At 36.0% G+C, this 15,538-nt stretch overlaps 2 protein-coding genes across 3 annotated transcripts; one reads left to right on the top strand and one right to left on the bottom strand.

The window, feature by feature from the left end:
* The first annotated feature begins 2,376 nt into the window (after positions 1-2,376).
* On the top strand, positions 2,377-4,406 carry LOC104609781 (uncharacterized). 2 transcript variants are annotated; one of them, XM_010276169.3, is made up of 5 exons: positions 2,377-2,497; positions 2,577-3,433; positions 3,526-3,681; positions 3,759-3,860; positions 3,979-4,406. In XM_010276169.3, the coding sequence occupies exons 2-5, from the start codon at positions 2,594-2,596 to the stop codon at positions 4,108-4,110; spliced, it is 1,230 nt and encodes a 409-aa protein (XP_010274471.1). In that variant the 5' UTR covers positions 2,377-2,497; positions 2,577-2,593; the 3' UTR covers positions 4,111-4,406. The 2 variants fall into 2 exon arrangements, with proteins under 2 accessions (XP_010274471.1, XP_010274472.1); XM_010276170.2 differs by lacking the exon at positions 2,377-2,497 and having other exon boundaries at positions 2,504-3,433; positions 3,759-3,900; positions 3,979-4,204.
* Positions 4,407-8,741: 4,335 nt separating this feature from the next.
* Positions 8,742-13,310, bottom strand: LOC104609780 (zingipain-2-like). Its single transcript, XM_010276163.3, has 5 exons — positions 12,693-13,310; positions 12,378-12,610; positions 10,634-10,762; positions 10,093-10,395; positions 8,742-9,076 (listed from the first exon to the last, which is right to left on the bottom strand). Exons 1-4 carry the CDS (start codon positions 13,168-13,170, stop codon positions 10,141-10,143), a joined length of 1,095 nt encoding a protein of 364 aa, XP_010274465.1. The 5' UTR covers positions 13,171-13,310; the 3' UTR covers positions 8,742-9,076; positions 10,093-10,140.
* Positions 13,311-15,538: the final 2,228 nt, after the last annotated feature.

The raw sequence follows: 15,538 nt of genomic DNA, 5'->3' as shown, positions 1-15,538 counted from the left end.
CGTATATGGATGGAAAGAGCAGACGTTAACGACGACCTAAACTTCTATTCCTCGTTGGAACGCATTAACATTTGAGACAATACCTCCATCGATGAACCACCTGGTCACATGTCGATTTGACATTTCAATTCGAAGAAAACCTTGGAATGAAGGTAAACCAAAATCCCATTGCGGCACTCGACCTTAGGCCAAATCTGACACTGGTAAATCTACCTCTCACTCTAGTCACTTCACACTGTTGTAGTGCTTAGGTTTGCTAGTTTAATATTTGGATTACCGGCAAAAAACTGGGTAGCCGAAGCTAGTGGTAAAGCTTTGCCATGGCAAGACTCAAACAATATTAGGCCATGTCGTCCCGTAAATAGGATAGGGCTGTGTTATGTAATTGGATATCATTTTTGCTTAAATCAAGCACCCTCCAAAATTTTTACACCAACCAAACACTAAAAATCAAATTCTATGGGATAATAGGTCTCGGCAAACAAACCATAGTTCTTAAAAACAACCCAAAGACCGAACCAGTCAGGGGTCCGGTTACCGGGTCGAATGGTCGACCAGTTCTGACTAAAAAAATAAAATAATTTAAAAAAATTAAAAAGCGGTCAAAACCGTTCAAACGGTTAATTGCACAGGTTAGCGGATTGCTAACCAAAATCAATGGTTTTGGACAAATTTCCGGTTTTGGGGAAAACTGAAACCAGTCACCTGATCGGTTCCCGATTTTTCCAGTTTGATCTGGTTTTGAAAACCATGAAACAAACACAAGCACCCTAATTAAGAAAGTAAAATTTTCCTTTTGGCAACCAAATGGACCATAAGGGATTAACAATTCTTTTTATCCTTGGCTAGTTGGGATGGAAATTTCTACCCTACCTAGTTGGTACTTACTTGCCCCTACCCTCCCTGATGAGTAAGGGTGTCAATGGACTAGTTTTGGATTGGTCCCCGTCTAGTCCAAAATCAATTTGGACGGATTGGATGAACCAACAAGAGATATTGGATTGGACCAATCCGGTCCAAAATATTTATTAGATTGGATTGAACCTGGTGTGTTCGTAACAAATTTATATCGGATTGGGTTGGATTAAGCCAATATCTGGTCCATTGATACAAGAATAAGAATATATGTTTCAATGGAACAGGTTTGGGTTGAAACCAATCTAAATCAAAATGAATTTGAACAGATTGAACGGTCTAGACATTGAATTGGACCGTTCCAAATTGGTCCAAAACATTCATTGGATTGGATTGGACCTGATCCATTTATAATGGACTCACATTGGATTGGATCGGATTGGACCAAATCCAGTCCAATTGACACCCCTACTAATGAGGGTGTTTTTTTTTGCTTGAAGAATGTGTTTTGAGGTGGGGACGGGTTTTGGGATTCTACAACCCAATATGGGTACAGGTAGGGTATGGTATTAGGCTAAACCTGACCCTCCTCAACCTGCATATTATTGGAAAGCATATAAATTTTATGTACTAGGTCTTTAATTTAATAACATTTTAGATTTTACATGAAGGATAATTGATAGTTTATGTATTTTTTTACATGCCTTAATCAAATAATTAGAAATTTTGTTGTTTATTTGTATTATTTTACTTGTTTATTACTTATATGTGACAAGAGATAATAAGAAATTAAATGCGGGTTGTAAACCCAACCCACCCTACCCTTCAATTCGGGGAGGGTTTTGTATTTTCATGTATGAAGAGGGTTTGAATTGTCGAAACCCAACCCACTATGGGTTTTGGGGTGGGTATGGGTTGAGAGGTTTAGAAAGGCGAGGTAAGGTCTAGAATTTACAAAACCTTTTCCAAATCTGCCCGCCCCGTTGCCATCCCTACTGGTCGGAAGTTAGGGTCAATTCAAGGCATTTTCAAAAGAATCCAGGGTCGGTTCAAGGAATTTACTTTTGTCCCCAAATTTGAAGTTCCAACCCACAACTATGCCTATCACTGATATCCGAAAATCCGTAGCCCAATCCATCATTTGACCCAATTATCTCATATTCAAATGATGTTTTGATGTAATCGGATTGAATTCAGATGTTACAATCTACGTCCAATTAATAATCAAATAGGATTCAAATTTGATCCCATCCAATCCGATTAAAAATTCGAATCTAATTGTATTATAATAATTATTAATTTTAATATATAAATTTTATATAATTATATTTAAAATTATAAAAATCTATTCTATATATTATATTATATATGAATTTATATGTATAATAAATTTAGTATGTTATATTTATATTAATTTATTATATATAAAAATTGAAAAGTAAATAAAATTTTAATTTTATAGTATTTTAAAAAATTTACAGTAAAGTCGAATTCGAATCAGAATCTTTAAATCCGATCGGATTTGGATGTAGGTTATCAATAATTGCATCCGATCCGATTACAGCGCTACTCACAACGACGCTTCAGCTTCGGTGGATCTTCCAGAAGATCCGCACAAGCCGCTTACGAGTTAACGAGAAAGGTAGTTTTTGGCAATTTACCTCCATGTTCCTCTCGCAGTAGCCTCTCTCTGTCTGACTATCTCGGTTGATCTCCCACAGGCTTGGTTTGATCGTTGATGGGTTCGCGCTCTCGCGGTACGACTGCCCCCTCTCTAGAGCATCTATGGCGAGACGAGGTTCTTTACCTCCACTCTCTCTGGCACCAGGGCCCCCCTCGAACCCCTAATGCGGACTCTAACCCTAAACCCACCAGTTCAACTAACAATGCTCTGCGTGCCAATAACCCAACGGCATTCAAGCAGAGCAGCAAGAAGAAGAGGAGGAAGAAGAAAAAGAAGAACAAGGAAAGCAGATCGAAGGAGAAGAAGGATTCAAACCCTCCGGTAGCAGTGCCAGATGTGGCGTGGCCGGTCGAACCTGCTCCGGAGCCTCTCCAGGAGACGGGCTGGCCGGACTTGAATCCTCAATCAGTTCCCACCACCAGGCCGGCTTCCGAAGAAGAACAAGCCAAGCTTGGCGCGCTACAATTGCAGCAGAAGGGCTTGAAGGCTTGCCAGGATTTCTTTTTGAGCAATGCCGGTTCAGATGACGAGGGAGAAGATGACGAGGATTTGATGGATGTGGGTGAAGAGGAATCTCAAGAGTTCCAGTTCTTTTTGGGGGTTTTCACGGAGGACGGTGAGCTGAGGAATTATTACGAGAAGAATTGGGAAGGTGGGGAGTTCTGTTGTTTGGTTTGTGGGGGAATAGGGAAGAAGGTTGGAAAGAGGTTTAAGAATTGCGTTGCGCTTGTTCAGCATTCGACGGGCATTGCGAAGACCAAGAAGAAGAGGGCTCACCGAGCTTTCGGGCAAGCCATTTGCAGAGTTCTTGGTTGGGACATTCATCGACTTCCCAGCATTGTTCTTTCGGTGGGACAGCCCCTCGGTCAATGGTTGACGAACTCTAGTTCCGAGGTAATTGTTCTTGAATGCTGCTGGGTCTAGACTGTAGATGCTTTCTGTTTATTGGTGGTACATACTTCATCACTGTAAGTGATACAATGCAGATGGGTACAAAGGAGAATGACACCAGTGAGGAAATCCTTCAAGACCAAGTTGCAGGGACTGTGAACGATGATAACAGCAAGTGGGGTCCATCTGAAAATGATAAGAGTGGTATAAGGAATACTCTTCAAGGCAGTAATGAACCAAAGGGTTTCCAGGTTAGATGCGTTTACAGTATTAATAGTTCACGATTCAGGGATTATGTACTGTTTCTGTGTCTCCTACATTCTTGCAGGTTGATTTGAAGGAAGATGACGCGAATCATGAGAAGGATGGTTTCCATAGTGAATTGATGGATAACAATGGAGAGGATCAAGGAGAAGAGATGGATTCCACGGTGAGATGATTATGTTGAATCAGTAGTTGCACATGCATTAGTGAGTGGGCCTTTTTTTCTGTGAGTGTTTCCATGAAGGAGCATGTGTTGTTTGGTTCTTACTTATCATGTGATGCAGGGGGGTTTGAAGGAAGAAGGTTCAGGCAGTCAGGGGGAAGATATTGAGAGAGACCCTAATGAAGCTGATGCTGGGAAATCAGTTGAAGAAGCTCAAGAGGACACTGTAGATGCTGTAGAAACTAAAAACTAGAAACTAACAGAAGGGAACCCGTGACTGTACAGTGAGATCTTATTCTACTTTTTGGAGTTCTTAACAAATTAGCTTTTGGCTTTTTCTTCCTTCTTATGGTTGAGTTGGGGATATTGAGAGGAGTTATCACGTTAAATATATATCTTTTCTTTTTCATTTATGCCAAGTTTCCAACAACACTGATATTAGTCCAGTGGATGTTTGTTTACAGTTTATTGATGAAAGTCATTATGTTCCGGACATGCTCATGGTATCTTTTTTTTAATGAAAATCAGTTAGTAGAAGCATATGAAAAACCTTGGTTGCATTTATCAGTGAAAAATTGCAAATTTGATTGCTTATGAAAGAGTTTATTCTTCTAAATGTTAGTTATGGGTCAGATATTAATGGATCAAATCTTATAGACAATCTGAGGTACCTTTTATCTTGATTGGTGCTGAAAAAATTTCCATAAGGTATAATAAAGATTAGGTAGAAACAGATCAAAAAATGAAAGTCATAGCACCAATCACAGGTTTGAGGTATGCCACCTTGACCTGGGGTCTAGTTGATCATCTATATCTATATCTATACTATATAATGTCAAAACTTACCTTGGTAACAGTGCAGGTCATAAAAATTGACTCAGAGTATCATATCATATAAGGTTAATACTTATGTTTTTACCCTTTACTCTTATGTATATGCTAATGAAGATGAGGAAGCAAGGAAGGAATTCATGGTGAAAAAAATCAAATTTCCAATTCCTATACCAATTTCAGAATTTTTAGGTTATAGGATATTGATACTGTTTCTTTTTTTATTTTCTAGTTGTGGGTTATTGTAACAATAGGATTCTGTTTTTTTAGATTTTTATTGTTGTTTCAAAATTACTATTTATGTAACTCTTGGTTACTATTTATGGTAATTCTTGCAACTACTATTTTTAGTAAACTCATTGGTAATTATTTTTAGTAATGTTTGGTGTCTTTAATTTGAGTTAGTTTCAATGGGATTAGGAAAACAATATTAGAGTTTTTTAGGAGTTGGAGTCCTTATTTAAGTGTCCTAATGGTTTAGGATTTGTTTTAGTTTTAAAGCAATTAGGAGTTGTTTTGGGTCAGTTTTGTAGTCCAAACTGGAGTCTGTAAAATGACATCCAAATTAATAAGTTGAGCCTATAAATATAGTCATTGTAATTGGTGTTAGAGGAAAATTTATTTGAAAAAATATTGGTTCAGTGAATTCTGGTTTTGCCAGATTTTTTTTTTTTCCTTTTTTCCCGTCTCTCTTTATTGTTTAACCTGACAGAAAGCATTCTACTTGCTTCTCCATCCATATTCTTCTCTGATCACCCATCATCCCTCATTCACCCCACAAAGTCCACCACCAGATCCTAAGTTAGTAGGACCCGTATCCATCCCACTTCACGTGCATAATATGTGCCCTTACACCAGTGTTCTAAAATTTCTTTGGCTAGGAAATTGTACAGCTGGTTAATGGTGGATCTCGCCCATTGATCTTTTGGTCGATATGGGCTACCTGCTAATCCCTGTACTTATAATAGCACCATTTCTCTCTCTCTCTCTCTAACTCCCCAAAAAAGTGTGTAGAAGCTGTTTTTATCTTTTACAAATAGCAACTGAAAACTAAAATTACTTTTGGAAGATAGCCTTGGAGATATCAGGGCTAAGTTGTAAACATCCTGATGTCTTTTTATTAGTATTAGTACTGAAGTTCTGACTTTCAGTCTATAAAGAATATTTATGTTCAACATTTATGCCTTTTAGGCTTGTGGCTTTCTTTGTTCAACTTTTTTGCCTATTTGTGAATATCAACTATTTATTTAATTAATGTTGTATGTTGCATAAGATTGGAAGTGACCATCTTTATAGAACTATAGATACAAATCCTTATCTGCTGTAATGCAGGTTATCCTGAATCTGTAAAATAGATCATGTTGAGAAAATTATGCCCATTTATTCCTTACAAGGATGGCAGGCAGACTATGTAAAAGCAAAAACTTGGGGGATTCTTGAGTGCGGAATGTGCTTAAAACCTTTGCCCAGTAAAATGTTCCTTTTTCGGTTGGCAGCAAATAGAACCTCATTATTAAAGGATAAATGATTTCCATTTATTGGTGAAAGAACCTGTGTCTCTTTGGATTTTTAGTCACTGAAATCTCACCATTAATTAAATGGTATGCAAAGATCTCATGCTTGTAAAAAGACCTCATTGTAAAAGTGATATCTAGTTTTTTTTTTTTTTGTGTGTTGTGGGGTTGGGGGGGGGGGTTATAGGTGTCAATGGCAGAAATTCTACCAGATTCGAAGTATAAGATTAGAGGGGATAAGGGACCATGGGTGGTGACAGATAGCAGTTAGCGAAGATGCTGATGAATCGTGAATGCATTGCCTGCTAGCATGTCTGGAATCTTGTATTCTGATAAAATGACCATTTTACGGTCTTGGTAGAATCTAAGCAATCCGGAAGTTATACAAGTAAATCTAAGTTCTTGACATGCTTGCTTATGATTGGGTTTCCTGGCCCATTGTACATGTCTTATTTGTAGCACAGATCTGAAGTCCTGCAGTCACCTTCGGAAGAAAAGAAACAAATTTGCATTATTTTCCTAGGCTGCAATCTTAGTTTTGCTTGGAATATCCTTCTTTGTTCCGATGACAGTGTAAATGTTGGTGCATTTATTAGAAAAAGTGTCGCCCAGATGTATATGCTTGCTTATGATTGGGTTTCCTGGCCCATTGAACATGTCTTATTTGTAGCAGATCTGAGAGTACTGTAGGTCACCTTGGGAAGGAAAGAAACAAATTTGCAATTTTTTCCTAGGCTCAATCTTAGTTTTGCTTGGAATATCCTTATTTGTTCCGGTGACAGTGTAAATGTTGGTGCATTTATTAGAAAAAGGGTCCCCAACATGTGGGTGATATATTGAAATCTTAACTCTGTGAGACTGAGAAGTCCAGTATTTTGGCTATTGAATGATTGATTTGTAAATGGAAGATCTGCTTACATGAGCAGATGCTAGGGGTGAGACTGGATGTGGATGGTAGAATTCCAAGATAGAGCCTCATAATCTGATTAGCTATCAGAGAATTTATAAAAGATTCAATTTCGGGTTTGTGTCATCCATGTCAATCTAACCTAAACAGGAACTAATAGGGAGAGTACTATGTAATTCATCTTATGTATGTATCACATTGTGTATTGGTGATGAGAGGTGGAACTTTGCAACCTGAAAGGCTGAAACCCAGGTCCAGACCTCACGCCTATCAATGAAATTAGTTTGCTTGATCTAAGATACAAAGCCCCTACCCTGTACTTAGGTGGTTGTGACACTTGGCTCCTCGAATTTTATTTTGCCACAAAGACCCCTATATACTAAGCCCACTTGGCTATGTATCACTTTCTGTAACCGATCACAATTGAACACGCCTCTGCTCTATACTGAAAGTAGGTGGGTGTTCATAATTTATCCTTGTATTTTTGGTAAGCACACTTTAAGAGTTTTGGGTGCCTAAATTCATAGCTTTATACTTTAGGTCTCTATTTTTATTTATTAGTTTGTCACTTGGTCAAATTTTTTGAATATGTTTTGACCCAAACCATTTTGTTACAAACTACCAAACACCCAATGCATGTGCAAATTACCAAATGCCACAACTTTGCACTTGGATGTCCAATTGTATTGATTTTTTTTTTAATTTTTTAATTTTGAGCAACTTTTTGAAATTCATGCTGACTCAAGGCGTTGAATGCCCCACTATTTTTGCCAAAAGATCTATATTTTTTGGTTCTCAAATCACAATTTTTAATATTTTTTACAAATAAAAAAAACTAAAAAATATGTATTAAATATATAACTTAAAACATACAATAAAATTGGTCTCATGCAACAAAGTCTGACCTGGACTGTCGAACCAATGACTCTCGACCCAAAGGCAAAAGTAGTTCAGCCTTTGGGTCAGTTTTTATAACATTCATCATGATTTTCATTTATTTTGATACTTTTTATGAAATTAGATATTGGGTTTTCCGTGCATCACACGGTACTCGCTAGTACTCTATATATGACAAAACTAATTTATAAGTAATTTATCATAGACCAACCCTCCAAGTGATAGTTTTTTATTTAATTTGGGACTAAATTGGGATTAATTTGTATTCAAAATTTCAAATAGCCTACTTTATCTAGAAGAATGAGACTCACTCTAATATATAATATGATGTTTTGAAAGGTTTTTATTTAAAAAAGAAAACTAAAATTAAACTTGATTTGTTATTAGGATATGAGCTAACTTTTTTTTTTTTTTTTTTCCTTCGAATAAGAAAACAGCACTTTATGCGAGCTAACAACGTATCTGAAGAAGCCTTCTTCTCTGAGGGCTTATATATAAATATAGATAACTTGTTAGTTGTTACCACTTACCAGCCAGAATGCAGTATTTTTCAGTGGAGTTTAATTATGATTTATTTTATTTTTGTTTTTAATATTCCTTTTTGACTTTCTTTGATGGAAGGGCTCCGGTGTGCTTTTACGTAGGGAACGTATTTCTACTATAGAAATTTCCCCAACCGAAAAAAGTGGTAGAAATTTGTTTATTTAATTTCCTCAAAAAAATAATAGGTACAACTTTGAATTTTAATATTTTTTCTCTATTTTTTATATAAGAAAGTTGTCAAAAGAAACAACTTTTACATGAAGTCAAAATGACTAATAGGTCCTTGTATTTGCGTTATTATGTCAACAGTACCAAATTACAACATTACATTTTATTAAAAACAGAGCCAAGTAATAGAGAATATATTACCACAATACCACCTATTTATTTATTTAGTACAGACATAGATGCGAAGAGAGCCAAACGTCTAATTTCACAAACGCCTCCCTTTTATTTTCTTGAACTAAAGTGGCATATCCATCCTCCCTAACTCCTTTATCTATCATACGAAGGTGTCTTTCATGTTGCTGCAAGAAAATTACAACAAAGAAATCAATAAAACAAGTCTAGAACTCCATAAATTGAAAAATTGCATCAAAATTATCTAACTCCCAATCTAAAAAATGATATCCGAATATGATCCAGTCTGATAAGAGTGACATATATCTGAATATGATCTAATCCGATTTAATTCTTAAAAAAATTAATAAATTGTTAGAAGAAAAAATATAATAATTTAAATAAAAAAATCAAAAAAATAAAAAAAATATATTTTTAATTATTTTCATCTCATATATTTATGCTTTTTATAAAAAATTTACAAAAATATAATATAAATATCATATTTATAAATAAAATAAATAACATGTATGATATATGAGGATATTAGAATCTGACAAAATAGGATTAGATGGATCATGATCCGATCAATTTGCACCCCTATTCAAATAGGAGGCATGGGTTCAAAGTTTAAACCCAGGGAACTACAGGCCTCCATGCTATGGCCAATGGACTTCAAGTGCACCCTGTTCTTTCCCACTCTCAGGCTTCAATTCCCGTCTTGTAATGCCTAACATGTAAATTGTCCCATTACACTAAACAATGGTCCCTCCCCACACAAAAACACATAAACAAAAGTAAGAAAAAAATTCCTTAATTTTATTTTTTTAACTACACAATCGTCCATCCCCATCCCATAGAGTTCAGATCTGCGCCCCACAATGCCCCACAGCACATCCTGGCCTTGTATTGGGAACATCTCTCGATGACAAGTATGGGAGATGTTCCCAATACATTGAGGGGCGCAGATGTGAACTCCAACCCATAAATCCCCACCATGGTGCAAGAGGGATTTGATCCTAAGCCTCTGAGGCTACCAACCAACCAATTGGCACCTTGCATTTTTAAATTGGTTAAGCTTTTATAGACCTCCTGCCCAAACTGGTTTTATAGATAAAAAGTAGTTAAATTACAAATTGACAACCGCTACCACAACTTTGAATCAAAATGGAAAAGAAAAGAAACGTAAGATAGAAATTCAAACCTTTCAAAAGAAGCACTTGTTACACTAAGGCTACAGAGCCCTTCACATCTATGGTAGGTGGGATTGGGTAGGATTCTTGGTGGGGTAGTATGGCCAAACATTGATGTTACATACTCCATTCTTCAACTCATGGTTTCTCTCTATGTTTATATATCCAGAATCCCCCCAGTTAGCTCCCCATGAATTCTTCACAATCCAGTAATCTGTGCCATCTTCAGAAGTTCCATAGCCAACGATTAGAACTGCGTGATTCGTTTTCAAATTATTTGGGTTTGACGGACAACTTGCTCCTCTGTAGATGCCCTGATTAATTAATTTGTGTTTGTTAGACTTGATCGATCACTGCACAGCATAAATATTAACTGTCATGATTCATTAAGGCTATGCTTGATTTGAAGGAAAAGGCCGGGAAAACAATACAAGATTTGTAAAAGGTTTTCTTACCTTTCTATTCCTTTCCTTACATTTTCCTTCAAACCAAATATAGCCTAAGTGTGTTGAAGTGCAGGAAATCCAAACTTTATTGCAATATTTGACTTACATTCTTGTACAGATGAAAATCCTTTAAAACCAAAATGGATGCACTGACTGGTTGCTGAGTGACTGCACAAAGGAGTGATTCCTCATCTCTAGCAACTTTTTTGTAGCCGTCAATTGTTACCTTATTGGGCTATCGGCCAAATAACAGAAGTCAGAATTTTGATTTAATTAAAAAGAGTTTTGGTGGTTGTTAATTTTAATAGCACACTACAAGATAATAAAAAAGAAAAAAATATACACAAAGCGAAGGATTATTAGATTGTGTTTGGTTGGTACTTATGCTGATTAGGCATTGGACAAATGTTTTGAGTAATATTGTGTTTGGTACACCCTAGTAGACTGACTCTCATCCGATGACAAAAAAAAAAAAAAAAAATCTTTGTTTCGGAGGTAGACTTTATGGGTATTTGATGGAGTATATCTATCTTTGCTAGTATGCAATGATTTCGGCTTCTATCAAGGAAACTTGGTGCTTGCACCATTCGAGCCGAGCCGAATAGTATCAGGCTCGAGCTCGAGTTCGGTTCGAGTCAGAACCTTGAGCTCGAGCTCGGTTCAAGATTATTCTACAAGGCTAGAGTCAAAAGTTTATAAGCTCGAGCTTGACTCGGCTTGGTTCGTTTTATATTTTATAAAAATATTTAGAAAAAATATTTTATAAAAATAAAAATTATATATAATTATTTTATTTTATATTTAAAAAATTAAGAATTATAATATTTTTATTATATATATTATTTTCTATAATTTTATTATATATATATATTCGAGCTGGCTTGTGAGCCTCATGAGCTGAGCTCTAGTAGGCTTGAGCTCGGCTCATTTAATAATCGAGCCATTGAATTGGGCTCGAGCTGAGCTGAAACCGAACCGAACTTTTCACGAACTGAGCTCGAATAGCTCGTAAAAAGCTCAGCTCGTTGCCACCCCTACTTACATTGGAAATATCTCCCATGAAATAAATCACATAAGTACGGAGATATTCCTAATGTAAGGCTGTAAAGGTTGTTGGAATGGGCTTTGTCCTGACTGAAGCCAGACTCGTATGTGATGCACCAGAATATATTTCTACACTGTCATATAGGCTGTTAATCAAGAGCCAGCCAAATCATCGGACTGTTTCTTGAAACAGGCAGTTGATGGAGAAAACATCAATTCCCCCATCATCACCCCCTGGTTTATGTTTCTATACAAATGCTTTATGACTATTTTAAGTCAAAACAGTCGCAACAACATAAAAAATTGATGTTTAAACTCAGAACGCCTAGTAAGGCAGTGCTGATGTAGTATAATCAGCCGTTGAAAACAGATCAGATGTAATTTCTTTGAATTAATTAATATTATTATATTTAATTTTTACTGATCAACATAAGTTATTAAGAAGCTATATGTGCTAGCTTCTTACAACTTCACAAGCAATGTTGGCGTTGATTTAACCTATCGATACTTCCAAATCGATCTGTACTATTGATTGAACCCAGAAGGATCATTCATCCCATGTTCCTTCTCCACTACAAAATTATTTTATGCCTATAGCTAGCTAGCTAGATATACAAATTAAGAACCTTTTACTTGTCATAGACGAGAACAACAAAATGAGGCAATGGTTGTTTCCAATTAGGAAGCTACCAAGAAATTAAGCTCTTGTATAGTTAATTAGTTGTATGGGACATGGGACTCAAGCCACAATTCCAACATCTCAATTAGAAAAATACAAAGTTGAAGAATCAAGAGAGCTTACTTACAACGTTGGTTTTGCAAGTTCCATTCTTCCCAATGTAAGGATATTGAGATTCGGTTGTTATACCTCCATTATCTATAACCCATTGTAACGCCCTACTCTTGGAACCACCATTGCAACCATGGTTGGTTTTAACACAATCTACGAGTTGTTGTTCTGAGAGGCTTACAAGTTGTCTAGTGACTATGCCATTTATTCCTTCTATGGCTCCCGTTGTAGAAAATGCCCAACAACTCCCTAACAATGAAACATTGCAACTTCAATCCAAATACTTCAGATCAGTACAATATATATGATGGAAAAACAAACAATTGCTCACCACATTTTCCTTGATTCTTAACGGGGGTTACGACACCATTCTCCCTCCAATCAACTGATGAAGGATGTGAGCATGTCAGCTTCACTCTGTTTATTGCAGTTACCTCCGATATGCTCTCTGCAGGCTCCATGTTAGAAAGATAAATCTCACTGAATTCATCGAAACTCATGTCTGAAAATTGATTGAGTCCCATTGTGTGATCAGATGGCTTTCTCTTAGAGTTCCAGTCGATCACATAGGCTAAGTTGCTTTGAAATATCTTGAATCTTTTCTCTTTCTCTTCTGAGCTCGTGTAGACCTTCTCATGCTTCGCCTTCCATCTCTTGAAGAGCAATGCAAGTCCCTCTTGGGAGACTATTTCATCAGGACTGTAATCTATGATGGAGTAGTATTCATTAGGTATGCCTAAATTACGGCTGACCATGGAGAAGATCCCCAAGGTGAAGATTATTAAAGCCTCAGATTTCAGACCGCCCATTGCACCCTAGTATGAAACTGTATGATCCCTTAACAGATAGGGAATAGTTTTTGGGTGGTGGTGGTGGCGGTGGTGATTCTCTATATATAGAGCAGTAGAACCAGAAGACAAACCTCCTATCAGTCATGTGGGCGGGCATTCCTGTAGGCAGGCACATGGTTGTCAAACAATAGCCATAATTTCATCAACATCATCATCGTCATCCCCATTCCTTAGCCCAACCATACGGGGTCAGCTACATGAATCCTATTTTGACAATTCATTGTATTTAAAGTCATATCCACTATTGAATTATTAGACTTAAATCATTTCTTACTGTTCTTTTTATTTACCCTGAGCTCTTTTATATCCCTCTCAATGTATAATTTGTCAAATGACCATGATTTCATGAAAGATGATTTGTTTTAAATATAAACTATTACCATGAAATATCTCTTTTGGACTTCCTCACTCATTAAGGCTATGTTTGATTTAAAGAAAAAGGCAAGAAAATGAAGGAAAACATAGAGAAACTTAAACAAAGGTTTGTAAAGATTTCTTTTACCTTTTCCTTCAAACAAAACATAGCCTTAAATAATTATCAAATGACCTTTATAATAATTCTTACTATAGTGCAGAAAAAAAATTTTGCCACATCATAAAGCTAAAATTTAACTGATCATAAGAAATGTGAATTACCTTTGACTCATGACCGACTAAGCATCTGCTATCCGTGCGGCCGTGCCAACCCTTAATAGGGAAAGTGGAAACATCTCCTCATGAATGACAGTAGATGTTCCATGCGACTGCAGTATCTTGTGGGTAGGTATGGCTGGATGATCGAAGTGCCTTGTAACATGCTATTATGGGTCACAATAGATAATTACCAAATTCATAGGGGTGCTTGGCTATATGTGTTTGATATTATCAATACAACCAATTCTTGTGGCTGCACTATAGTTATGTTACTTGAGCAAGCTTTGTATTAAATGCTTTTAGCACATTGGTATTTATGTTAATTGTATGATGGGTGATAAGTCTATATTTGTACATATTTTCATACCTCTAACTTGATAATTTTGGTAATAATGTTTTTGGAATTAGCATGGTGTTGCACTAATTATGATGAAATTGTCTTGCAAGATGATTTGGAGCTTAATTATGCAATTTTAAGGAGGAGTTCAATTTAATTGATCAAAGATAATCATAGAGGAATGATCATGCAGTAATGATGCTCCATGATGTAGCCATGAAGGAGAGAATCCATTGAAATCGGATTTGATATGTATGCACAAAAATCGGAAAATTTTCTATTTTGATATAGTTCCCATATTTTGGGCATAACTTTCTACCTACAACTCGGATTTAGGTGATTCAAATGGATAATTAAAGATAAGAGATAGAGCTACAACTCTTATGTTTATCACTCAACCTAATTCCGCCGCTAACCAAGTGAAATTCGAGCTACACGTTTCGGGTCTAGCAGTTGGCAGTGCAAAAGAGATAGGAATTCAACTGAGATAAAGACTAAGAGACCTAATTTGTGTTGAATTAGGAATCTACATTGAGAAGCAATTGAGGGGAGGCTATACTATAAAAAAGACCATAGACTCAAGGCAAAGGGGCACATCCTTAGAAAGAATTTAACAGAGAAGAGAAGAGGAAGCAGTCTCAGTACATCAGAAGAGAAGAGGAAGCAATTTCAGCATGCCAGATAAGGAGAGGAAGAATTCGAATTCAAGAGGGAGAAAGACTTAGTTGCTGCACTTGTCTTCTACTTTCAAAGGTTAAAGTTTTCTTATTATTCTATTCATTCTTTAATGTGTTCTTACTGTTTTTGCCCTTTAATTTTCTTGAGTATGTTGAATTTAATGATGTCTAACTAAATTCTCTTACCTAGGGTTTAGATGGATTTTGATCTTAAGATTATATAGTTATTTGTTTAATTCAATTCAAGATCTTTATTATTTGCATGAAGAATTTTTATTGCTATGCTTAATGCTTTAAAAAAATTGGCCAATCTTTTAATGATTTGACGATTCATGCATGACTGATCAAAGGATTGCTATGAATTAGATCCCTAAGCAACAAAAATCGCATGATAGACTATGATATCGAAAGATGATTAGCTCATGTGTGAGAATCAATGAAGCATAGTGAGTCAAATCCCCTTCTACGATTAGAGATTTCCAAAGAAATCAATGCTTATTTTTCCTTTTGACAATCATTTAGAAATTTGAAGGTAGAGTTGGATTAATATGACTTGAGAAAAGCTTATTAATTAATTTAGGAAAATCCACCATTACATGCAAATAACTTTAATATACCTTAGGGTAATTTCGGTTTTGAGTTGGATTAAATAGGTAATTATATAACCTTGATTTAATGA

This window comes from Nelumbo nucifera, chromosome 1 (genome assembly GCF_055504915.1).
Source record: "Nelumbo nucifera cultivar China Antique chromosome 1, China Antique-T2T, whole genome shotgun sequence".
NCBI classification, from domain to species: domain Eukaryota; kingdom Viridiplantae; phylum Streptophyta; class Magnoliopsida; order Proteales; family Nelumbonaceae; genus Nelumbo; species Nelumbo nucifera.
This window is presented reverse-complemented; position numbering and strand designations above follow the sequence as displayed.

Bases quoted from the DNA above. Each gene is read 5' to 3' on its own strand.
- LOC104609781 (XM_010276169.3), top strand. From the start codon at position 2,594: ATGGGTTCGCGCTCTCGCGGTACGACTGCCCCCTCTCTAGAGCATCTA. The intron at 3,434-3,525 runs GTAATTGTTCTT...GATACAATGCAG, and splicing joins TGACGAACTCTAGTTCCGAG to ATGGGTACAAAGGAGAATGA. The intron at 3,861-3,978 runs GTGAGATGATTA...CATGTGATGCAG, and splicing joins GAGAAGAGATGGATTCCACG to GGGGGTTTGAAGGAAGAAGG.
- LOC104609780 (XM_010276163.3), bottom strand. From the start codon at position 13,170: ATGGGCGGTCTGAAATCTGAGGCTTTAATAATCTTCACCTTGGGGATC. The intron at 12,611-12,692 runs GTGAGCAATTGT...TTTCATTGTTAG, and splicing joins TAAGAATCAAGGAAAATGTG to GGAGTTGTTGGGCATTTTCT. The intron at 10,396-10,633 runs GTAAGTCAAATA...TTAATTAATCAG, and splicing joins ATTTTCATCTGTACAAGAAT to GGCATCTACAGAGGAGCAAG.